This window comes from Camelus ferus, chromosome 14 (genome assembly GCF_009834535.1).
Source record: "Camelus ferus isolate YT-003-E chromosome 14, BCGSAC_Cfer_1.0, whole genome shotgun sequence".
NCBI classification, from domain to species: domain Eukaryota; kingdom Metazoa; phylum Chordata; class Mammalia; order Artiodactyla; family Camelidae; genus Camelus; species Camelus ferus.
In genome coordinates, this window is record NC_045709.1 from 65,621,455 (window position 1) to 65,649,094 (window position 27,640).

The window sequence follows — 27,640 nt, forward strand, 5'->3', positions numbered from 1 at the left end:
CTGTTAGAGCTAATTTTGGCATTTTGGAGGTTTGTATTAGCAGCTAACAATTAAATTAAAACATGGGACTCACAGGGTTTCTTTTCCCCTAAAACATCACTTTGTAAATTTCAGAATACCTTAACTATAATATACAGCTTTGTTATCAGCGCAAAAGAACAGCATGAGAAACTTTCAAAATTACATGAAAACATGGAGAAGTTATACCAGAGCATAATGGGGTACTTTGCCATTGACGTGAGGAAGGTGTCAGTGGAAGACTTTTTGAGTGACTTGAGTAACTTCCGAACTATATTCATGGTATGTTAAAATTTTTCATCTGTTTTTTAGAAAGTATTTATGTCTACACTACTTAATCTACTGTTACTCTTACTTCATTATCCATCCCATTCCTGATGTCTGTAGTAAAACCTACCTTCTCTGATGTTGAAAGTTAGCTTTAAGAATTTCAGATTTTTAAATCTATTGAAAAATGTGTGTTTTGTTCTCTTTTTGGCCTTCCCAAAATTAAGCTGTAATCAGAAATTTTGATTGAAAAAGTGACAAATTTTGAAGTTTTTCATAAAAACTCCCCTCCTGGCTGATTACAAAGCACTTTTGTAATAAGTTTTTGGCTATGAATTTGTTTCTTTATACTTAAAATCAATTTATATTTTTGTGGTATAATTTTACCAAATTCTGTGCAGCTCTTGTGAAGCTTTTTTTCCCTTTTCTTTTCTTAATGCATTGTACAATGTGCTACCTGTGATTTGCCTTTGAATGAGTTTTACATTCCTAGGGTTTCCTTTAGATACTTTAATAGGGAGGTGAGGTCTCTGATGTAGAATCTTTTCATTTAGGCATTAAAAAGATCTTTTGAAAAGTATTAGCTGATTAGATGGGGGAAGAAAAACCCCATATGTATTAAAGTGAGAAAGCATTGTTGCCTCCCTGGGGAAGCTGGTGATACATTTCTACAAAGAAAGATTATGTTATTCTTAATAGATGGGTAAGTCATTTTTGTATTTCAGCAGATGTTTGTGGGGATTAAAAAGTTTTGAGGTGTAAAGAAAAAGAAGGTTGAATTTGAGGAGCTGGTTCTTTTTCATTTCAGGAAAACTTTATTGCTGAATTTATTGAACTTGGTTATAGTCACTTGGTTGTGATCAGATAGCCTTTTCATTAAAAACTCACTATTTTAAAGGAAAACTATTCTATAATAAGTACACATTTGCTCACAGCTCTAGTTTGTTTCCTCCACAAATTCAAAGTGTTTTTTACATTATTTTATCACTACTGGAAATAAATTTGATAATTAAATATATTTATCATGTGCCTTTATGTGTGATATATTGTGTAATACACTATTTTAGTTTTTCTAATATTTTACGAAGCAGCATGGCTTAGTGGAAGTAGCCACAGCTTTGCAGTTTGAGAGAGCTAAGTTTGGATTCCACACTAGTTACGTGGTTTGAACACTCTTGAGCCTTCCTGAGTTTCAGTTTCCATCTTTGAAAAAGGAGATGTTAATTCCTTTCTCATAAGAGTATTTAAATATTAAATGAGATAATGTATATTAAGTATTTATCATAGCTCCTGGCACATGGTAGTTGCTTAATAAATTATTACGCAGTGAAAGGTTAACTCAGTGAGCTTGAGGTAGTCAAACCCTGTGCATTTCAAAGAACGTACTGGCCTTTGGCTCTGGAAGATGACCCTTAAGTCCTTGGCAAATCCTGTCTGATAAGGCTGTCTTTTGTATACCTGAGGCCTTGGGCCAGGCTAGTTTATGTGAGAAGTGTGATTCATGGTGAACACCTATTTTTGTTTCCTGGGGCTCTGGGTCACACTGGGTTGGTTTGTCCTCTGTGAGGTGCTGGAGACTGAGTAGCTAAAGGATTGTAGGTCTACATTCATGCCTACATGACTGACCTCCTCAGTAAGACTCTGGACACCAAGGCTTAGGTGACCTTCCTGGTTGGCAGTACATCTTATGTGTTGTCACACATTGTGGCTGTAATAATGAAACTCCACTGGGAGAAGACAACTGTGATTCTAATCTGTATCCTTTCACTGTAATAAACTGTAACAGTGAGTATGACAACTTCTCTGAGTTCTGTGAGGCCTTCCAACAAATTATCAAACCTGAGAGTGGTCTTCGGGACCCATGACAGAATTATGCATGAAATTTTGAAATGCATATATAAAATAATAATAACCATCAGATATTGAGTATTTTCTATGAGCCAGACATTTTTCCAAATGCCTTATGTGTATTATCTCATAATAATCCAATCTTCATAATAAGTCTGTATCTTTTTGTAGATTTTCTTCATGAATGTAGACCTCCCTTTTTGCTGTTACTATGCCTCTGTGACAAATGAAGAAAGAGACCAAGGTCTCTTTGTTTGTAAGTGATTGAATTGGGATTTGAATCCGGATTTAATTCCTAATCTTCCTGAGATCTGGTGGGAGTTCTGTACGTAACGTGGCATTTCTGTTCCTAAGTGGTGGGCAGTGAGAGAAAGTGTTTGAATGGGGAAAGGTTGAAAATGGAGCGTAACAGAGTGACAGCTATACTTTGTCTATTTCAGAGTTCACATGGGTCCTACAAGTAGCTGCTATCACATACACACACACACACATACTTAAACACACTCAGATACACATTGTACTAAATTAAAATTTTTAGAGGTAAATATACAAAACACTTTAAATAATTTGGAAAGGAAGTTTTCTTTAGATAAAAAGACTGTAAGGGAAGTGCAGTTTCTCAACACAAATTTTTCTTCCTTTCTTTCTGGCAAATATGGTTATACAGCTTGAATTTTAGATGCTGTATCTTTAAAAAGACTGACAGAAATTACCGACAAATGTCTTTTGTCAATGTCTTCTGATCTCTTAGGTTGCTATTTAATTCCATACTATTCAACCTTGGAAACTACATAAATTTCAGTGAGCTAGTATGAAATTGTTAGGAATAGATGTGGACCTTTAATTTACCGAAGGTCTGTTCTGGAAAGCCACATTAATACAATAGGCAAAAATATATATTTTCTCTTAAGAAATTACTGTTAAATTATGTTTACATTATTAAATATGTTTGATAGGTTAACATGTTTACATTGTTGCTTCATCTACTGGCGTTCATGACCCATGGTCATGAGTGAGCAGCCCATTTTACCATAAAGTATAGGTCCGTTTTGTATTTCATATAAGGAGTTGGAACACTGTCCTCATTGTACACCTGCCCTCCACTATGGCAGCCTTCCATGGAATGTTTTCTCTCAAGTTCAGTCCTCTCTGCTTGCTGTTCCCCATGCTTGGAGCACTCCTTCCATGTTTTGCCCAGCTAAATCATCCTGCTCACCCCTCTGATATCTGCTCAGACTTCGCTTCATCTAGTGACAGATGTGTCCATCTACAGTGACTGACATTCTCTTAGAGCTAACACATAGACTGTCAACCAAGGGCCAGGTGCTCTTTTCATTCACTTAATCCTTACAACAACAAACAGATGTGATATGGGTACTGTAATTATTCCCATTTTACAGATGTGGAGACTGAGGCTTTGACTGTGACTTGTGTGTCATTACACAGCTAATAAGTGACTGAGCAGAGATGCTAACTCAGGGAGTCTCACCCCTGTTACTGGAATCTCCCAGCTAATTTGTATAGATATAGCTGTTCAGCATTTTTTTTTTCTTTTTGTTCTCTGAGCCTTTTTACCATAGCTCACGAGGGAACATCTGTTCCAGTCTGCTGCCTCAAGCCATGTAGACCAAGGGAGAGAGGTTTCACAATCTTGTAGCTCCCTCTGAGGAACAGCTGTTCATTGTGACAGCAGTTTAACTCACCTCTTTGCTAACTGAGGGTTGTCCACTGGGAATTAATGAGTGATTCTTTCCATAGTCATTCTCACAGTCTACTGTAGGTAGTATGCTCATTGGGACTGATTTCTGTTTAGAACGATTGATCAACTTCCAAGAGATAGGGAGTAAGTTTATGTTTAATTTTTTTTTTCAGCTCTTTTAAATCACCATCTTCGGCAGGACAAAACCAAATACACCTGCCACTGATGGAGTTGCTAAGACCCTGTGCTTGGTGCTATACGTATGTTATCTCCCTTTGTCTTCACAACATCTTTGTAAGGTACAGAATGTTACCTGGAGGAAACTGCAAGGCAGAGAAAGAAACTCTGTGCCTCTGCTCAGTATGGGCAGGATTAAGTGAAACCCCGCCTGACCCCAAAGCCGACACTTTATTTTTTTAACATTCCCAAGTACATTGCTGCTCAGAGAGTTTGTAAGAAAAGTCAAAATGTTGTTTTTAAGGGTGTTTTCTGATAACTTACTGAAGGGAACCAGCACACAGGATACTTTATTTCCTCACTACTTGATAGAATAACTTTTTATTTATATTGATGGGCTCAAGATAAAGGAATGTTTGCAGGTCTGGTTCTATTTTGAAGCATAAAATATTGTTTTTTAACATTAGAGGCCTTTTCATATCAGGCCTTGTTGCTGCGGTGAGGGTTAAGGTAAGGGGTAGGGAGTCAGCACCTCTCTGTAATAGATTTTTATTTCCTGCAGGGCTCATGTGAAGCGTAAAGTTCAAGTTGGAGGTACTAGGTGGAAATGTTTGACCTCACACTACAGGCTGAGTAAATTGGTGGCCCACCAGGCATCAGGCTTCACCAGATGAAGTTAATGCCTTCAGGCGTGCAGTGTCGTATGACAATAATCATCGTTTTCCACTTGCATCGCACATCCCTGTCAGGTACCCCAGCCCAGGGAGGCTCTCTCCTGGTGGGCACCTTTTGGAAATGACCGAGTAACCAGACTGGTTTTTGACTCATTATTTTATGCCATTACCAATGTACCTGTGATTAATAGCGATATCATGCTTCTGCAGGATGAAGTGAGTGCATTAAGGAGTTTTTGTTGCATCTTGCAAGGACCCTTTGTCCCCCTATATCGTATCCAACAGCTGTAGCAAGCTCATGTTTGTTCTTTGAGTTTACATCTAATTTTTGCATCTCTCATTGTTCACTGTGGCTTTGAAGCATATGTATGTCCTGGTCCCACTTCCAGTCACATTTGTGTTAGAGTCTGCCTCAAACTGCTTGTGCTTACATAGGCCCAAGTTACGTGGTTTCTTCTCCAGCGCTCGCATGTTTTGTCTGGGTGACACTTCATTTTTTTATCATTGGAAGACCTTTCGCTATTTTATTTCTTTAACCAAAATTATTAGCACAGCTTGCAAGAGCAGTCTTAACTCCTTAAGCAAATTTCATCTGACACCTTATTTATTACGCTTAACTAATCTCATTATAGAGAAATACTTCCAAATGCTTTCACCTCTTAGGATGCCTTTGTTATTTCTCTCCTATGAGTAACATGTTTGAAAACAAGTTTTCTACCAAATTTTGCTTATTAGAAATACGTCATCTTTCTGTTTTAATTAGACATATGTAACCATGTAGACCCTTTGAATTTACAATATTGTATATTCACGTATAGAATTGATGGAATTACACTTAAAGAGGTCAGGCTTTTTGGTTTATGTAGCTCTTCTAAAAATTTTTAAAATTTTTTTATGAGGGGAGGTAATTAGGTTTTTGTTTATTTATTATGGAGGTATGGGATTGAACCCAGGACCTCATGCATGCTAGGCATGCACTCTACCACTGAGCTATACCCTCCTCTTGTTCATGTAGCTCTTATCCTGAGCACATGCACGTTTTCTGTTGGGATTTTTAAGTACTGGAAGAATTGCTAGACATCCTTCTTTATTGAGGGGTTTGAAAACCCAGCATATCTGGACCCTTTAGTTTAGCGTTAGGATTTTGAGGGCAGTAAAAAGTAAACCCTGCCTTAAAAGGAATTTGTTACTCTTGCACACACGAAAAGGGGGCAGAATTGGGTTTTTTTGTATTGTAGGGTTTTTTTTTTCTCTTTGTACACTGGGTTTACATATATGTGCTGAACTTTGCAGTTATTATTTTCTAGTTCATAAATTCCAGTTTGTTCCTCCCTAAACTTTGTTTCCCACGTACACCCATCCGGATTATGTGTAATGACAATCAGAGAGAGAGAATTCCCTCTGATTTCTTCACAACTTAAGTGATTTCTGAAGTCTGCCTATCTATGATAAGCCACACCCTTTGTTTTTTTATTTTGTTTTATTTTTTTGTTTGTTTTTTTCCTTTGTTTTGCTGTCCAGCCCATTACAGGCAAGACAGCAGTGGCCAGGAGCACAGGCTCTGATCACTAGTTCCTTGGGTCCTGTGACTTTGGCAAATTACTTAACCTGCTGAGCCTCAGTTCCCTGTTAATAACAGCTTGCATTTCTTAGGGATGTTACATTTTGAAGATCAAATTAGGTAATGTGCATATACCCTCAAAATAAATAAGCATAGATACAGAGAATGTAAGTAAGTTTCATCTTTCCCATCCATTATTACAGATCAACATTTTAAGTATTTTACCTCTTTTTTATTTTATGCTTCCACATAGAATACTTTGAAATAAATAGATATCTATTTTTCATCAATAGCTCTGTTTTTAGATTATGTCTACGGTTTTGTTAAAGCTATGTTTCATGTAAAGATTCATCATTCTTGCTATTTGCAGACTTTAAGTTGATTTTTGGTTCATGCAATTGAAATATACTGTGTAGTAAACAGATATACAATCAGTTATAACTCATTTTATCTTGCTGCCTGTGTTGATCAAATACAATTCATCCTGCTAGTGAATACTCAGACTCAAGTAGTGAATTACCAAAGCAAAATGAAATCATCCAATGAGAGAATATTTTTAGTGTAAAGTTTTCTTCATATAGAGTGCAGCCAGAACAAAACTCATTTTACCAAATCATTTAAATTACCCCAGTTTGGTTCTTGTCAACTCTAAATGTCATTTCTGATGACTTCTGTATAGACCAACGAGGTGACCAGCAGGAGCTCCACGGCACTGAGCGTTCTCTGCATTCTCCTTAAATCTTGTAGTTTGACTCATTTTGTGTTACCAGAGAAAAGAAAATTATGTAGAAGTCCTGTGGTTGGATGTTGAGCCAGTTTATGTAACTATAGTAGGAAGTATCATTCATCCTTGCCGATCTTGGTGAGCTTATGACTTGAAAATTGTCTTCATTGGGATCATTGTTACTCTGAGATCATACTTAGAGGTATAAAGCTCCAGACCTAGAACAAAATAAATATTCTAACTATAGGATCTTCTTTTCTTCTTATCCTTTAGGACCTATTTCAGGAATTAAATCATTTCCTGGTACGAATATTTAGGTTTGCAACCTTGAAAATTATTTCTGTTACGTTCTTCTAATCTTTATTCTTTAGGCTTGTCACAATAAAAACACACCTAGACTAATTGGCTTAATTTTTCTTTATACTGATAAGGTTTATTCTTACTGTGCATTGCTCAGTGGGATAATAAATTCATTTGGCTGACTAGTGATTGGTATTTCTCTTTTACACTTTAAGTATTTTGTTTATTCACTGAAATCACTATAGTGAAAGGTAAAGTCTGGATTATTCTAATAAAGTAATGAGAACAACAATTGATAATGGAGGAAAAAGAAATCACCTAAATTAACTAATACAATATAATAAGTATATCAACCCATGTAATGGAAAAGACAGCATTAAACTAGAATATCACAAACAAAATCAAATGGCATGTTGTTTGTAGATAAGATATATTGGTCTTCTGTGTTCTGGACAAAAGAGAGAGAAAGAAAAAACACTGTTGGCTTAAGGCTACTTTTTATATTATGTTTTAACATTGCCAGGCTTACATGGAATATTGTGGAGCTTTGGTTGGACGTTTTCCTTGAAGAGGTGATTAGCAGTAGCTCAAAAAATAATGCTGTCTTGTCACCAAGCTTACCTTTAAGAACCATTCTTCATGGCTGCCATCTTGTGCTTAACTGTGCCTTTATTTAACCTCACAATGGGGAGATAAAATGGTTATTTTTATAATATATCACTTCAAGACACAAGGGAAGAGAATGCATTTAACAGAAAATCAAGTTCTACTTTGAAAAAACCTTAATTATGAAAATTTCATGCTTTATTTGTTAAAAAATCATTTTTGAATAGATTGAAAAATCTCATTTGTTTGAGAATTTTATGAAGTGCTTGGAGAAATCGCAAACAAACTCACAGCATAATTGTGAAGGGCCAGTAATGTTAAGTCCCTGGTGGACTAATAAATAATTTGGTGTTTCATCTGAGACTGACTTTACAATGAAGGGCAACTTGAAGCTGAAACAGTTTAATCATCAGCACCTGCACATCCTTTGGGGGCATTCTCAAAGGATACTTTTCCATTTTCGTAAGTTTCATGGGTCGTAAAAAGTTCAGCTAATAACACCTTGCATTAAATGTTAAGATGATGAAGTGTTTGTGTGTATATCATGCTGTCTTGTTCTGACTAAGCATTTATGTATGGGACTTGGTAATACCAGAGAAATTAATCCGATTACTTTTTACTGTCATTCTAGATTCCTTTCTAAAACATCAACCTTGTAATTATTGCAAATAGAGATTTCTAAGAATAAACTTATTTTCCATGAGGTAGTTATAATCTATTTAGTTACAAAAGAAAAAAATTTTGATGGAAAACTGACTAGTAGATCATACACTTTTTATATTTTTAAAGACTTGTATGACGGGCATTAATTATTTAAAAATTTTTTCTTCCATGTTCCACTATAGAACTATATACAGGAGTACAGGAATGCATTTTTAAGGTAGTCATCATGACTATGTAATCATTTCATATGGCTGAGTGTTGTCTCTTCTCAAAGTTAAGTTAACTCCTAACAAGCATTTAGTGGGAATGTGTTGGACTCTTATGTGGTTGTTTACTTTAAGAAAATTAGCCTGTGTCTTAATGGTCCTAACATCCAGCTTTCTGGAAAGCATGCAGATTTAAATTCAGTTTGTCTACTCTTCATTTTAGGGACTTGAGACAAATTGAATACTTAGGCAAGAAGAAAAGAATTTGGGGTTTAGTAAAAATTATACTAAGAGAACCCTGGCTTACATAATTTAAATATCTATTAATGTTGAAAGAAATATAACTCTGAACAAGAAGACATAAACTTTTTAACATTTGTTTTTCATTTAATAAAATCTCCACTAACTTTCTAAGTTACAGAAATATACAGGATATTATCTTATGTTTAAAAATGTTGAGTTAGGCAGATTAAACTATTTAAATAGGCTAAGACTCAAATAGAGAAGTACTATAAAAAAGTCAGGATCTGTGGAAGCCTGCTTGTGTCTTATACACAAATTTGTACATTTTATTACAGTTTTATAAAACTGATATATTCATCAAGTAAAGGCATATTTGGAATATAGACTATTTCTTAAGCTTTTGGAAGAAGGGGTAATACGCACATTGACTTTTATAGTTTTACTTTCTCGGAAAAATAAAACAACTATTACTTATATCATGGTGAAATGTTTTAGGTTAATTTATCAGGAATGTCTGATTTCAAGTGTGAGGAATACATTGGGGGAAATGAACACGGGAAACTGAACTCTTTTCCAGAATAAAATCTCCTAAACCATATTAGATTTAAAAGTATTAAAAACAATGTCTTTCTCTCTCTCCCAGTCTGTGTGTGTGTGTGTCTGTGTGTGTGTGTGTCTGTGTGTGTGTGTGTGAGAGAGAGAGAGAGAGAGAGAGAGAGAGAGAGAGAGGGAGAGAATTAACTCTTTAGAGGTAAATAGCTAGACTAGAGGTCAAAAGTACATCTAGTCCTCCATATTTAATTCACCTCTTTACCTTTTCTGCCACGTAATCCAGCTGTATTGGATGCGTGCTTTGTTGGTACTTCCTACCAACTCAGTGTGTCAGTCATACCAACATCTCTGAATGGAAAGCATTTATATTCTTATAGGATCTATGAAAATAGCACTACCCCATATGCTTGATAGAAACATATATAAATGATGTAAGCTAGAAAGTGGCTCTTCCTTGATTTGTTGCTGGATAAATCATTGTGTGTTGGAGGCACTTGATTAGTGACATAGTAATAATGAAAATAATATTATTATAAGTTAGTAATAATATATTACTACTAATAATATTAATAATTGCTCACATCTTAACTATGTGCCAGGCACTTCTGGAAGCCATTTACATGTATTAATTCATTTAATTCTTATAGTATCTCCATAAAGTGTTATTTTTCTTATTTTACAGAACAGGAAACAGATACAAGTCACAAAGCTATTTAGTACCAGGTAGAGATTCAAAGAAAGACGAAGTAACTTCAGATTTTTTCCTCCTAACCATTATGCTTTTTCTAATATGCAATAACAATTTCAGATTTTTATTTTAATAGTTTCTAAAAGTAGTGAAATGTCATACTTACTGTATTTTTGAAGACATTCTTGATTGTCAGTTCAACAAATTCTTTTGAGTACTTACCTTGGACTGATTTTATATGGCTGTGCAATGTTAAATTGTTTACTTTTAGATTCTAAAACACACATTTATAAAGTACCCAGGAAAAATATACAGTGTATAAGAACCACTACATTATGCAAAAGTATTTAAGAAATGAAGATCTATGTGTTGGTCAACCTTATATAAGAACACACTTTTGAGGATTTTGCTTTTTGCAATATGGTAATAGGGACTCTTAAAGCTCCATCCATTGCAATGCAGCAAAGCATTTTAAAACATGGCTGTTTTGTGAGAAAGCAAGGAAAATCTCCAAGGGCAAAAAGGGTTAAAGAGAAAAGAACAAAACTGAAACTTGCACATTGAGCGTAGGTATACAAAGGGGAAATCCAGGCTTGCCCTGAGATCAGGCCAAGATTAAGATCAGGGTCACATGCAGGGTAAGTATACTGAATAAAATTTATATAACAAGCCTAGGACAAAAAGAAATTAAACTTATCCAGGTTACAAATGATACCTGATTATTTACAGAAGCATATTAAAAGCTCTGCGCAGGAGGCAATTACAATTCAGAGCCTCAAGATTCTCACAAATTAAGTTTAATCAAATAAGAGCACTTAATCCCAATCAGCAAACACCCAAAGAAACAAAAGATTGTAATGGTGAAATGATCTTGAAAGACCAAAACAATAGATACAAACCTCCAAGACTCTAGATATTGACTAGCAATATGCAAAATGTTTCAGGAAATAACAGATGAGATTAAAGAGAGAGAAAGAAATGAGATTACCAAAAATGACCAAGCAGGATCTGAGAAAGAACCAGATAAAACTTAAGGAAGTAGAAGCATGATGGTTAAAATTAAACCTGGATTAAATATCAGACTATACTCAGCTGAAGGAAGAAATGGTGAATTGGACAATAGATCCAAAGAAATTGTCCAGAATGCAATCCAGGGAGACAAGAAGATTAGAAGTGTAGAAGACATGTTGAGAAATGTAGAGGACAGAGTGAGAAGGCCTGCCACTTATACAATGAAAGTCTTAGAAACACAGACTCGAAACAATGAATGAAAGGGAATATTCAAAGTGATGGCTGAGAATTTTCCAGATCAAGAATCCACAGAATAGGACATGTACAGACTATACCAAGTCAGATGAATGAAATGAAATTCACTTGATAGAATATTGTAGTGAAGCTGTAGAACACCAAAGACTAAACTTTAAAAGCAGCCAAAGAGAAAGTCTATGACCACCATTGCAACAGTTAGATAGAGATGACTCCTCATTAACAGAAAATGGAAACCAGAAGACAGATATCTTCAGAAGTTAAGGGAAAAAATAACTGTTCTTTTAATTTTGGGGATATTCAGCAAAAACTCTTTATAGAACAAGGACAAAATTAAACTGCTTGTAGATAAACAGATAATAATTTTCCATGAATATCTCTGTTAAAAGACCTTCTAAAGCAGAGATTGGCAGACGTTTCAGTGAGCCAGATAGTAAATCTATGCAAGCCAGACAGTCCCTGTTGCTACTGCTTAGTTCTGCGATAGCAATGCAAAAACAGCCATGGGCAGTACGTAAGTGAATGGATGTGCCTGTGTTCCAATAGAATTCTATTTACAAAAGTAAGTGGCCAACCCTGGATTGTAGTTTGCTCACTCCTGCTCTAAAGGATGCATTTAAAGAAGGAGAATTTTTTTTTGAAAAAGAAAAATTAGAGAGACAAGAAGGCATACCTACCATGAAACTAAATGTCCAGTAATGAAATACACAGTAAAACAATGTATAGCATGTTTTATAGAGAAGGAGAGACAGAACTTAATTCACTGTTGGACAAATTGTTAAATAGATTGAAAGAGATATTTGGAGTTCAGGTATTTTATGTTTCCTGTATTGTTCAAAGGTCAAGAAGGAAGGTAAAGATATCAGTAACCTTTAAACATTGATTTGTGTGATAAAATTACAAGTATAACCAGTAAAAGAATAGACATATCCAGTAAAGTTTCAAACTGTAGAGGGAGAAAAGGACCAGGAAAGACATATGAAGAAAAAACAAAACAAAAAAGAAAGGAGCATAAATAAAGCAGGACATTAAAAGAAATAACATAAGGTGGTGGAAACAAGTATTTTATAAATCACAATAAAACTTTAAAAGACCATAGGTTGGTTTAAAAACAAAATCTAGTCTTAGGCTGTTTATAAGAGACCAACCTATAACCCAAGGTTATGGAAAAGTTTGAAGTAACAAAACAATTAATGAAATACAAGACAAATAATATTTAAAAGAAAGAGGAAAACTATGTTAATAACAGGTACAATAGACATAAGGGAATATTACTTTATGATGATAAAAAGCTTAATTCACCAGAAAGATACAGTTCAGAAATCTGCATGTGCATTATAACATAGCACTAAAATAAACATGTAAAAAATGATAAACTATAGGAATAAGTTGACAGATTTAGCATTATATTGGAAAACTTTGACAGTCTTCTAATTTACTGATAAGCATAAAAATACTATCAAAGACATGAGAGCTTTAAACAATGAAACTTGATTTTATACATGTATATAGAACCCAACTCAGTAATTAAAGAATATACATTCTTTTCAGTCACAAGTGGAACTTTTGTCAAGTTAATCACATGCTAGAGATTGTGAAACAAATTCTGATAAATTTCTAAGTTTCAGCTTCATTCACTAACCACAATAACATGAAGTTAGAAATTAAAAAAAAGATGAAATTTTAAAATCGTTTTAAGAAAATTCTAAAAAACATACTAAATAACTCATGTATCAAGGCAGAAATCATAGGAAGAAATAGACCTGAACAATATTGAAAATTCTCTATTTATATCAGAATTTGTAGGGCACAGTAATAGTGGTATAAAGAAATTTATACTCTAAGTGCTTATATGAAAAATCTGAAAGACTAATAAAGTAGGCATCTGACTTCAGAAATTTAAAAACAATTATACAATCCTAGAAAAAATAAAAGAGAACTGAAGGGAAAAAATTACTTGAGAATATTTAAAATCTTTTGAAAGGACAAGTTAATTGGATAAATTTCTGAAGAGATTAATCAAGAAAAAATACTGAAAATATAAGAAAGAATATAACTACAGATAGAGTCGATACAAAAAGAGAAAAGCATACTATAAAAATTTGTAGGCCAGAATTGGAAAGGTTGATGAAATGTATAAGTTCTTAGAAAAAAATACTAGATATTGAGACTGACTTTAAAAGAATTAGAAAGTTTAGATAGGTCTATATCTTATTTTTATTTAATGACTTCTCAGATCTTCCAACAAATTAAATACTTGACCCAGAAAGCTTTACAGATGAGTTTTCCCAAATTGTAATTAAATGATTATTCCAAACTAATATTGTAAAAAAAAATTATTATCAAATGTTCAAAAAGATAAATTCTTCATGTCCAAGTTAAGTTTATCTCAGAAATGGAAATGTAGTTTAATATTAAATATCTATAAATATAATTCAATACATTAAGAATGACTGAGGAAAATATTGGATAAAATTCAACCCTTGTTCAGATTTTAAAACAAGAACAGTAAACTAGTTGAACCATTTATCCCTAAATAAGAAATGGTGAACAAAGGGAATCCTCTTCACCTAATAATGAAAATTTAACTCGTAGCTAGCATAGTTTGATAAGACAAGAATGAAATCAAAAGTATAGAAGCTGAAAGGGAAGAAACTAATCCTTCATTATGTTGTCTATGAATATTACAAAAAGACACCTACAAGGGGGAGGGTACAGCTCAATGGTAGAGCACATGCTTTGCATGCACTAGGTCATGGGTTCAATCCCCAGTACCTCTGTAAATAAAAAGTAATAGATCAAATAAATAAACAAACAAACAAACCTAATTAGCCCTCTCCCCAAACAACACAAAAATTAAAAAAAAACATTTTAAAGGAACCTACAGGAAAATTGTTAAGAAATTTTATCAATGGAATACATAAAAATCAATTACATTTTTATATGTGTTATAAAATGTTGGAAATGTTTTTTTTTAAGACATTATTTATAAGAGCAATAGAAAGAGAATAACAAAAGATGTCCAAGACCTGAAAGAAGAAAATTATTTTTTCAATAGACTTTTAAAAAAATGACCTTAATAAGTCTATTCTGAAATATAGATGACAGAGTAAAGACACAAGAATAGTGAAGTCATTTCTAAAGAAAAAAAATAAGTCTTAAGCTATAATAATTAAGGCAGAGCGTTATTGGTGCAAACATGGAAGCATTGGTCAAATGGACTAAAGCAGCCCCCAAGCACCAGCATATATATGGACACTTGAAATCAGGAGAGGTGGCCTTGTAGATCAGCTGGGGAAAGGATAGGCTAGTTGTGAAGTCGTTATGGGTCAATTCATTTTCCATATGAAAAAGGTAAATTGGACCCCCAACTCATAAATGTTCATAAATGTTGATTCCAGAGAAGTAGGTACTGAAAGGTGAACAACATCATTAGAACTTTAAGAAGCAAATATGGAATATTATTGTCCTTGATCTAGGAAACAATTTTTTAAAATAATATATTAAAGGCACTAGTAATAAGGGAAAAGAGATTTTTTGACTACTACATAAATTTGAGAATTTCTCTTTGCTGAAAGACAAGATAAAATACAATGACCATTACAATCCAGGATATATTTAAAAAGCATAAAGCTAACAAAAGATTAGTATCAAATATTTAAAGGACTACAAACAATTAAGAAGATGATAACCTAATGGAACAGTGGGTAGAAGAAATGAATAGGCATTTCACAGAATAGGAAATACAAATGTTTTATTATGTGAGAAGATAATTGAATTAGGAGCCATAGATATACCAGTTAAAACCACGGTGTGATACTATTATATACCTGCCAAACAGGTAGAAGGCTGATGAGAACAGTTTTGGTGAGTATGTAGGCAATGGTTATGTATTGATGGTAGGGGGTGTACATTGGCTCAACCACTTTGAAGACACTTTAACATCATCTAGTAAGACTGAAGACAAATCTCTCCTTTTCATTGATCAACTGCATTCCTATCTTAGAGAGTCATGGGTTTCAAACTATTTTCACCATAACCTTAATATAGTAAAAAATAAGATTTTACATTGGGACCCAACACTCTTATGTTTATGTATTTTAAGAACAGAAACAAAAGCATCAACAAACAATACTTACCCTTACTGCTTATGTTATGCTCTAAAATGTTTTGTTCTCTTTCCCTTAAAGAGTGTCTGTCAGCAGTTTCTAAACAGATTTAAGAACCAACTAATGAGACCTATCTTTAAAGAACTTACACAGGGAGATGTACAAAAATGTTTGTAACTGTATGGTTCATCATAGCCAAAAACTGGAAACAACCCAAATCCCACTGATAGGAGAGTGAATAATAAAACACAGTTTAATATTATAAGCAATGAAAAGGAATAACAATTTATACATAAAAATATGGAACATAATCTTAGAAACATAATGTTGAGTGAAAAAGCAAATCCCAGAAGTTTACAATAAAGGATACTGCAAAATATAAAAATACTCAAAGATAATGTTTATGATAACAGCCCTAACTTATGGAGGATTACACTCTGCCAGACTTCTAAATTTTACATACATACACATATACACATGCGTTTAAATTTACTGGTTTTGGGTTATTTTGATTTCTCTGAGAGAAATAACGTATAATGCTGCAATGTGTATTTATTTTTTATCAAAATTTTTTTTATTGAGTTATAGTCAGTTTTACAATGTTGTGCCAATTTCTGGTGTACAGCACAATTTTTCAGTCATACATGAATTACATATATTCATTTTCATATTTTGCAATGTATATTTAAACAAGTTGTGGCAAGATTCTTGTTACTACATTTAGTTATGTAGAAGACATAAATTATAGGAGGAAAACAATTGTGAACTTGATGTATTTAACATACATGAACACATACACACATACGTGTATTAACATAACTATATTTTTGTACATGTATTAATATGCCTATGTATTTTTATAGATATTTTAGAATTTTCTATTACTATAAAAACCAGGTGAGCCTTAGAACTCAGGTAAATTATTGATCATGCCTTTGAAATGAACAGTCAAAAATGTGACTGAAGTTTTGAAGCCCTCTGTGGTCGTTGCTCTAGACTGGTACACCCATGAATCTTTTAGACAAGATCATGAACCAGGCATGTGTCTGGAAGTTCTACAAGCACTCAGAATTTCTTTTATTACATAGATGAAAGTAGTTGCTGGCAGTGCAGTTTATCTACCAATTGACTAAATAGAAAACCAGGTCAAGAATAAGATGATTTAAAGAAAAAAAGTTGTTTTCTTATAGCTAACTATCTATATGTACAGTTAACCCTCATTCTTCTTTTCTGGTTTCAAATCTAGAACTGAAGTAACTAAGAGGCAGTTGTATCTAGAATAATGTGGTTCTCTAACTATTCATCTTTTCTGTTTTAGGCTACTTTAACTTCTCAAAATTTAGGGTAAAACAAACCCCCAAATTGACCATTTGATCTGAGATACTATTTCCAGACTAAATACCGATTTCTGTGCTGTCTGTTGGTATTTTTCCAGCTAAAATTCTTCTCCTGATAGTTATAATGTCAGAAAAAGATATGTTTTAAATGAGATAGGTTTTTAAATGAAAATCAATAGTGCATTTTCCATAAAACAAAATAGCTTTAAGAACTACTTCAAACCTTATTTCTAAATGTAAACATTATTTTTATAGGTCCTCGGGAGTAATTTTGGCTTTTTATTGCCCAGTGGAATACTAAAAGGGTGTGACAGTTATATCTGGTAATAGGTGGTGTATTAAATCTTCTCATCGAAATGCATCCAGTCATTAAAGTAGAAAATTCATATTTGAAAATTGTATACTTTAGTGAAGTTTCATAAATACGCTACGTGATACATTTTTTATCTCTTGCTGGTTCCTCTTACTCATTTCCCTCACAAGAAATACAGCTTAGATTCCTGAATATTTGCCTATACTTTTCTCTGCCACAGTTCGCCTTTCCTTACTATCTCCCTTTTACACATATACATGGGTGCACATGCACACACACATGCAGATATATACACTTGCCTTTGAAACCACACTTATTTTCTACTTTTAGGTTACCTTCTCCTGTTTTGCTAACTTGTGTTGATTTTTATAGCTACTGTTGTCTTATAGTTGGTGCTACATTCATAGGAAGCCGCGTGGTAGAAAAAGCTTAGATTGTCACTAGCTTTCAAGTCTTGCTTCTGCCTCTTACTGCTTTCATTATAGTGAACAAGTACTTAATCATTTTGAGCTAGAATGGAGGACTTAGAATCCATTTGAGGGAAGGAGAGATTGCATGTTAAAGTATATGTTAGTACTGGTATTTCATAGTTTAGCAATAATAGTCAGTGTTAATATGTCTTGAACTGTGAAGAGTGTGAGAATTTACCAGTTTTCATAGTTTCCTGAATGTTAGTAGAAGACACGAGACTGTGGGGTCAGAAATAAAGAAGAGTTACTCACAGCAGATAGGAGTAGCCAGAATAAACAATTTTGTAGATTCCTGAGCCCAGATTCCCACAGGGCAACGTAAAGAGGGCCAGTTTTAATACCTACACACAAAATGGTTTGTATTACTAGAGGGAAACCCTGAACTTAGGGGACCCAATTATTCTCAGAGTTAATAAGACTGCCCAGTTTGCCCTGGTTTGTCATACTGGACAGTAAACAAATCCATTTGCTTAAGAGGGAGACACTACCTCTAGCTTCCAGGACGGTTCATTGAAAAGACAGTTTGGAACAAAGGTGCTTGATTAGTACTTGTATAGAGTCCTTAGTTTTGCACTCTCTTACTTGAAAATCTTCAGTTGTTTTGTAATTTCCTTAAAGGAAAGTCTAATCCCCTATCTTGGTCTAGAAGACTGTAAATGATCAGGCCTCCGCATGTCCCCTGACCTCGTCTAACACCACCATACTGGCCTCCTCCTTACCTCTCAAACCCACCAGCAGCATTTGCATTTGTTTTTCCCCAAGTTACTCCATGGCTATTAGCTTCTTGACTTTCAGCTGGAATCAAATCAGTGAGGGAGGCCTTATCTGATCACTTAATGTAAAGTAACTCTCCAGGCATTCTATCACATCACTCTTTTGATTTTTTTAGTACTATATTTATTAAAAATTTTAATTGTTTATTGTCTGTCTTTGCCTTCTGCCCCACCATATCACATGTAAAACTACTTTAATAGCTATGTGTGTATCTCCCTAGTCCTTAGAATAGTACCATTTACTACTCAGTCTATCAGTAAATATTTATTGCATGGATGGTTGGATGGATGGATGAGTTAGTATTCCCTCTGTTCTATGCTTTTTGTTCCTCTTTTTTTATCCCCTGATAGTTTTCTTTTCATTGTTTTGATCAATAATATTAAACTTTTTTGTTTGATTTCTAATGAAGAACTTACACTATCTCTAGGGTAAAATATATATATATATATATTAAAGAAGAAATTAAAGCATCTCCCAAAATAACATATGCCACCTAGTTGTTAAAGTTTAATTATACACTTCTCTGCTTAATACTGTTAGTGATAAACTAGCAATGAGATAACCTGTTTGGATTCACTGGTACTGAAGAATACAATCTTCACAGGATATTGTAACACCATGCCATGCTGTTTGTTGGCACTTTGAAAAATCAATGTTTGCCTACTAATTCCCACAAATGCCACATGAGAGGGATTTCTTGATTTGCATAAAACTTTTTAAAATAAGAGACAGGCTAATCCCATATCTGTTGAGATCTTCTTGTGGTTCACATGGCATTACTGATTTTGATGAACAGTCAGAGGGCCTGATGTTGAAATGCCAAACATTTCTTTAATCATCCTTATGACACTTCTCTCTGTGTGAAAGAAATTGTTAAATGACTGATTGTAGAATAACGCAGCCATTACAAAATTTCAGCTCTTTTCTATCATTTCTTCAACGATTTTTTTCTTGTACTCAGGAGTTTACTTAGCATAGGAGGAATGGGAGACTTAAACATTTGCTAGACACTCTTTTGGGAATATGTATAGGAAACTAGTTTTGATTTGTAAATTAAATGCTTTTTTATTTTTAGTTTCTGTCTTCCTTCTCTTAGTTGATTTCACTAAGATGCAGGTGCTTTAAACATAACAGTTGTATTTTTAGATACATAACATATTTAACAAGGGTTCATGTGCTGATCTTTTAAAAGACTATGTTGCTAATATAAGAAATAACCATTACCAAAAAGATATTTAATCACAATTCTACAGATTAATAATTTTCCATTTGCTCTATGGAATCACTGGTTAAAATTGATCATTTTCCAAAATTTGTTATAGCAAGCAATAAAGGACAATTTCAAAAAAAGAGAAGCAGAAGAAAAAGAAAAACGTGCCAGAATAGCCAAAGAATTGGCAGAGAAAGAAAGACTTGAACGTCAACAAAAGAAAAAGCGCTTATTAGAAATGAAGACTGGTAAGTACTACCAAATTTGCTGTTTATTCTGTCTACACCAAGATTAATACTGGTTATTTTATCTGCAGTTTAATATATGTCCATGAAAAAGGAAGATGTGATGACTTATTTTAGAGTTAAGCCATAGAGGAATTCTTTTTTTTTAGTGGAGTTACTGGGGTTGGAACCCAGGACCTCGTGCGTGCTAATAAGCATGCACCCTACCACTGAGTTATTACCCTCCCCCAACACCACCACCATCCCCTCTCCCCTTTAGCAATTTTTTTTTAAATGAGCTTTACCCAGTTTAGTTTACTAATGAGAAATGTTTTCATTCTGACATTGATCATAGGTGATTTTGGTCCTCTGGTGTACTGCTGTAGTTCCATTATATTAGCATTTCTTTCACTACTACTTAAATAACTGATCTGTAATAATTTATGTCAATTAGTAAAATAACAATTATAGGAAACTGTTTATGGGAAATTCTACAGGACAAGTAACCTGTTTTCTTTAACAAAATACTCCAAGGAAGGAAAAAAGTGATAGAGGGGAAACTTACTGATTAAAATAGACTAAAGACACATTTCAACCAATTGTTATAAATAGAATTTATGTATAATCCAATCCAAACAAATGTAGGAAAAAGTAGTCTAAAAAATCTGAATACTCTATTTTTTCTTATAGACGTGTTAGTCTTGTTGTGGATATGTTTTAAAGTAGCTTTTAGAGACTCATGCTAAAATTTTATAGACAAAAAGATATGATGTCTGGGATTTCAGTCAAAATAGCCTAGCATGACTGGGAAGTAAGCAGGTGTATAGACAAAGCAAGATTGACTAAATAATAATTGCTGAAGTTAGGTGATGGGTACTTGGAGGGAAAGGTATGTTCACTATACAATTTTGTCTGCTTTTGTGTATTTTGAAATTTTCTTTAATAAGAGGTTCTTGGAAAAAATTAAAAAGAAAAAATAAAAAATTTACTATTTTACAGAGACATACATATGTATTTTCCAAAGCTAAAATATACCACTAACTTAGATGCAAAAGAATTAAGTCAATTATAGTTATATTTTTACCCCCTAAAAATTCTGCCTTTTCTACCTCCAAGCCACTAAGGATTGTGGAAGACTTTAATTAAAATCCTTCAGCCTCACTGCTAAATTACTGTAGTTTATATCTCAAGACTGCAAATTCACCTAAGGTTTCCCTGAGGGTAAACTGAGATGCCTTTTTTGCCTTCTTTACTTTTACTTTTACAGAGATATTTTACCTTTAATAAAGCAAACTGAGTACCTTAATGTATCAGACATATTTCTTCTAGGAGAAAAAATCACCTAAGCACAATTTCTTGTTTATTAAGAATTCAGAAAGTGTTCTCAGAAATACCTTAAAGTGTTAACAAATGGGGATTAGAAAAGTTTGGCATTGAGTTTTTTAAAAGATGCTTCTGAAAGCGTTATTTTAAAATAATGTATTACTGCCTAATTACCAGACATTCTGGGATTTGAACATGAGCTCAGTTGTTGTTGGTTAACAAGTCATGTATAGATGAGTTACTGGTGGCAGATTGGCTGTGTATTGTTTGTGGATTTTACCTAAGGGTCTGCCTCTTAGCAATTCTCTATTATGTCAATCTGGAAAGTTGAAACCTGACAGGAAGCCAAAATTTTAATGAAACTTCACATCCAATGTAATCTAATAATGGTTTTGTTTAAATTTATATTTCTCCTGAAGGAAGTTTCCATTTTAAAAAGTAACAGTTTATTTTATTTTTCCAATTTGAAAATAATATTTTTGTGTTATAGGAAACACCTAAAAAAGTAGTAGATCAAAACTGTTACCCATAATCCAAGATTCACTGTTGATATTTTGGCACGTTTTTCTTTCAGTTTTAAAAACTTCTGCCTTTTAGTGATAGCTGTATGATCCTAGTGAACATGTATTTCAGTGTCTCACTTTATCTTGCTGAACTTTCTGAAGCTTTCATGTTCTGTGATTTTTAGTTTGTAATTGTTAGTATCTTTGTCATTGTGTCCACTGGATATGCCAGTATCTAATTTAACTCACATTAGTCAGTGTGAGGTCATAGAACAATAGTTATTTTCACCTTTTCAGTGTGATACTTATTTATGCATAACTAATGCATAAATAATTGAAAATGTTTGTAATTGTTAAGATATGGGATAGAAAAGGATAAATATTACTAAGACCTTTGGTGCATGTTGCCAAATTGCTTTCCAAAATTATTGTTCTAATTTCAACAACTTTTAACATTAGTTTATGAATGTGCCTTGATTGAGTATTCTCATTTTTTAAAGATTTTTGGTGTTTTGTCATCTTAACTTGCATTTCTTTTGCTACTGCTGAGACTGGACATTTTTTCAAGTTTCTAGTGCATTTGTATTTCCTCCTTTGTGAATTGTGTTATCTTAGTCTTTTTCTTGTTGATTTACATGTTAGCTTATTGTGCATCAGTATTCATCTTTTAAATAGATCTTTTGACTTTTTATTTTTATATCTTGCAAAATAAAAGTGTTTCATTTTTGTTATATAATGACTTATAATCATTGCTTTTGTGATTTTTTTTATCAACTTTTAAGTTTAGAAAATCATCCTCTCGGCAATTTCATATTCTGCTTCAACTTTTTTCTAATTTCAGTTATTCATAATGCTGTTCTGCTCCATTTATTTCTAATTCTTCCTTAATTATTCATATACTTGACAGACAAATTTTAATATACTAGGATCTGTTTTTGAATTCTATCAAAAGTGTTCTAATAGTTAATAGTGGTTAACAATCAATCGGTTTGTGTTGTTTTTAGATAGGTATTTTATGTTGAGGGTGTTACTTTTCTATTCTTATTATTCAAATAAATTTGATATTTTTTTATTTTTGAAATAAATATAAGGAAAAGTTTCCGCTGCACTTTTTGTTAATCAGAGCTCATATTATTTGACCTACTGGGTTATTTTATAAATCTTTTTCTATACCATCTCTTCCCAAACATGGTCTGGAAATTATCATAGATACATCTCAGATAAATGTCAGACTCTCACTTGGTAAGAGTTCCCCAAGCCTTTATATGCTGAGGTCTATATGTGCCATACATTTTGACATTTTCCAGGAGAGTGTTCTTCAAAAGATAGTCTGGTTAACATTGATTTATCTAAATGATATCATATAAACACTTTAAAATAACACATCAGTTTTCTTCTTTTTTTTTTTTTTTTGTCGAAGTATAGTCAGTTTGCAATGTTGTGTCAATTTCTGGCGTACAGCATAGTGTTTCAATCATATATATACATATGTATATTCCTTTTCATATTCTTTTTGATTATAGGTTACTATTTTTAAAATACTATATATATTATATGTGAATATTTTAGTAGATCGAGTCAGTCATTTGATAAAAGGTGATACAACATTTGATACAACAAGGCTATGATGTAGCTCTTTGAAAAACATTTGAAAATTTAGAAAGAGGCTTTGAACTATTTTTCTTGTAGACTAGAGAATTTTAAAGAATCTGGGGCTATATCCCAGATTTCATGGCACCTAAATATATAGTTTTCTCACCAAAGTAAAAGACCTCTTGTAAAATCCCAATAAGTGATGATTATTCTGAATGGTCTTTAGTTTTCCTTTGAATATAGCATGATTATTAGCATAGAATAACAAAATATTGTCTCAATATTAATGTAGCTCCTATAGCCAAGTAATTCATATAAGTATCAAATATATTACTGCTTATTTGTTGATACTTCTTCATATTTAAAAATAGTATAAATATGCAGTCACCTTTTTCTTTCCATGTTAGCTATAGAATATACTTTTTGTCAGTAAAGACCTTGTAATATTATGAAAAATGTAAATGCTGTGGTCTTCTATTATTATTTTATTGGTATATAAAAAAATTAATAGGTAGGCTACTTTTGTTTCTTTAATTCATCAACAGTTTTTTTTTCCCCTATATGCTGGTATTAAAGTGACAAATAAGGATTAAATAAGTAAGCAATTTTATGGTTACCAGGGATAAGGGAGTGAGCAATTTTATGGTTACCAGGGATAAGGGAGTGGGAAGGGATAAATTTGGGAGTTTGAGATTTGCAAATGATAACCTCTATATATAAAAGTAGATAAAAAGCAATTTCTTCTGTATAGTACAGGGAACTATATTCAACATCTTGTAGTAACCTTTAATGAAAAAGAATATGGAAACAAATATATGTGTGTGTGTGTGTGTATATATATATATATATATATATATATATATATATATATATATATATATATATGCATGACTGGGACATTATGCTGTACACTAGAAATTGACACATTGTAACTAACTGTACTTCAATTAAAAGAAAAGGATAAATGAGATTCCTGTTATAATGAACTTTAGAACTCTAATGAGTGAATCAGACAACCACATATATACGATAATTTCAGATTATAAAAAGTTGTATGAAGTAAAGATGGGATAATACGATGCAAATGGAGACTGGCTGAGTTGGGGGGTGCTGGTGACAAAACTTAGTCTTAGAGAACTAAGGAGAGTATTAATGTATACCACAGTTATTAATTTAAAAATATTGATTATAAAACTCTTTAGAAACTGATAGGATAACCAGGCTCATGGATTTTTACTATACTATATGTGCTAACATAGTGAATTTTTTGAAACATCTTATTGTGAGGATCAGATAAAGCTTTATATTATTTTTCTTTCTGGGTGTTATATTTTAGTACAGAACATAGCATTGCTCTCATCTTTGTAGAAGTTGTCAGCCTGGATTTCTTATTCTCAAAAAAATGTAGAAGGGCAAATTGTTGAGTTTATAGTAGTGTTTTATCACCTCTCTGAACCGGGAACTTTTGTCCTATTTTTGTATGTGGTGCACGTACCCGTGAATGATAGAGGAGGAGAAGAATCTTCACATAACCCTGCCATAAACCCACAGGGAGCTTCCTTCCATATATTTTCATGACTTTAGTGTTTCCACCATGCAAATAAGAACTGTGTTTTTTCACAGATGCACAGATTCGTGGATCACCACCTGAGGTAGTAGAGTAAATTAAATCCCTGCTCTTTCTTATCCATCATAAATCATTACTTGCCCTTGGCAAGAAAGCAAGCAACTATTTTCCAGTCTACTATTTATTATCACTATCATTTGAGAACGTTATTTTTTAATAGAATGACAATAAAGCCAGAATAATGAGCTAAGATTCTCTAAGAAGAAAAATTAAGCATTAAATGTCGTCTTGAGCAGCAACCCTAAGAAGCACAGCACCTCGGATTATCGTGTTACAGCATTTAGAGGTCACTTGTGTCATTTTTGCTTCTTTAAAAATGATGAGCGTGAAGGTCTCTTAAATATTCACATATGCACTTTTGGTTACTTCTGTTAAATGACTTGGTATTACATTAAACAAACAAGCAAATTGACTACAGTTTCATGATGTCTTTGCTTAATTGGTATGTGAATTTTGAGTACATTTTCTGAGGATGATGTTTAAATGAGAATTATTTTAGTTTAGAAGATACTGAAAGTATTAACTACCTGATGTAGGAACTAGTAAGTATCAACACTAGTATTTATTTAAAGTGCATAGCTGTCTTTATGTGTCATCATTCCCAGTAAGACAAATAGTGATAGTGATTTTATGTGATTATGTACAACTTTTTCAAATCTGCATTTCTGTTTTCTCATCGTGGAAATGAGTAGGGCATTTGATACTAGAATTCAAACATTATGCTTTAAGACTTCCTGAGTGTGTGAGTTGATTCACTTAATTTTTAAATAGCACATCAGAATGGTCTTGAAATGGACCCAGTGTTGTATAATTATGTTTTGTGGGGGAAGTAAATAAGAGTTTATTTAATGGAGCAATAAAAACTATATGAGCAGCTCCTATATTTTAGTCTTTAGGTTACAATTTGTTTATTATTTATTAGACTTAAATGTCTCATTTGGTACAACTTCAGTCTATTAAATAAAGAGATAATTAGCTTTTAGAAATCTGTTGTTTACCCACATGGCCAAAACTGCTTCTTTGTTTTCCATTCTGCAATTTAGAATTACTAAGCAATTAGACCTCCATTTTAGAGGAGATGCACATTACAGAAATACTGCTTGGGAATATGTCTGCCAATCTCAGTAGATTTGCAATTAATGTGTCTACTTGCTTTCATAAAGGGTTGACCATTACCCTATCCTCTACATATAATATAAAACTTAGATTAGTTTTCATAATTGCATATATTTCTAGTTTTGTAGAGTAGTGCTTTCAGTTTTCTAGCAGTCTTTTGGCCACTGATGCATGTAGGCCAGTAGTTTTCATTATTTCTCTACTTAGAAGAATATAATAAACTAGATTGCATTGGCATTGATATATTTCTCTTTTCTTACGTCCATCTTTTATGGAATAATGATGAAGATGATGATGATAAAAGCAGCAACAACATCCAGTCCTACTACTACTATTACTACTACCACCACCACCACTTTATTGATCACATACTATTTCCAAGCTCTGTATGTGTTCATTATTGCATATGATACATACAGTGGTCTTAGGAAATATCAAAGAATCAGTTCATTTCTTTTGTACATGGTCATAGATTTAGCAAGCAGTGAAGCCAGTACTGAAGTTTTCTGACCAGAGATCGTATTTTTTATTTCTATTTAAAAAAAATTTTATTGAACTATAGTTAACTTACAATACTGTGCTATTTCAGGCTAATCAGCTTCAGATTCTTTTCCATTATAGGTTATTACAAGATAGTGAATATAGTTCCCTGTGCTATACAGTAGCTCCTTGTTGTTTATCTATTTTATATATAGTAGTGTGTGTCAGTTAATCCCATACTCCCCATTTATCTCTCCTCCACCATCTCTGTTTGATAACAATAAGTTTGTTTTCTATGTCTGTGAGTCTGTTTCTGTTTTGTAAATAAATTCATTTGTATTATTTTTTTTATTCCACATATAAGGGATATCATACAATATTTCTTTCTCTGTCTTACTTCACTTGGTATGATAATCCCGGAGATGATGTTTTTAACTACCATGTGTTTTTAACTAGCAGTGCTTCACTGCTGATAACTTAGCCGTAGTTCAGGAAAGAGGGACCAAAATGAATTTTAGTAGTTGGTGACTGACACTAGAGCATGCTTATGTATGGAGTGAGAATTATCTTCCCTGGAAATCTTTGAGAGGGACCACTGTCTCTTTGACACTGTATCAATGGTTTTAAACTAGATAGCTTCTTCCTTTGTCTTGGGACATTTTAAGAGAATTGCCAAATTAGGAACGCTTCTCTACCCTGGTTCAGGTCCAACTTTGATTCCAAGATTGGTTATCCTAATGCCTAGAATTAGGCGGAGAATATCAAGCACCATCCGTCCCCTCATGAAGGAAGTTTTCAACATCTGAATAGTTCTGGAACTGACCAAGTAGCCAGAGCTCAATTGCTCTGAAGAGAGTGGAAATGTTTTCAGTATTTTCATTGTTTGACCCACCTAAGAAGTTAAGACCCAGGGAATTTGCAGTGTAGTATTTGTGGAAGGGGCACAAACACCTTAGTGTGCTTTACTGAGAACAAGTGCCCTGAGACCACCCCCATCCACACCCCCAGCTCTACTGTGTGACTTGTTTTTTTATTTTTAAGAGACTGAGACTCCATGAATAGCATCAAG

The 27,640-nt window shown here is 33.2% G+C and overlaps 1 protein-coding gene across 4 annotated transcripts in view; it reads left to right on the plus strand.

Moving 5' to 3' along the window:
* The window catches only part of DIAPH3 (diaphanous related formin 3), a 472,396-nt gene that overhangs the window by 306,163 nt on the left and 138,593 nt on the right, over positions 1 to 27,640 (plus strand). For all 4 annotated transcript variants that reach the window (XM_032496900.1, XM_032496901.1, XM_032496902.1 and 1 more), the window contains 2 exons: positions 136 to 300; positions 19,818 to 19,953. In XM_032496900.1, coding sequence (XP_032352791.1) covers positions 136 to 300; positions 19,818 to 19,953 — 301 coding nt within the window. The remainder of the gene's footprint in view (positions 1 to 135; positions 301 to 19,817; positions 19,954 to 27,640) is intronic.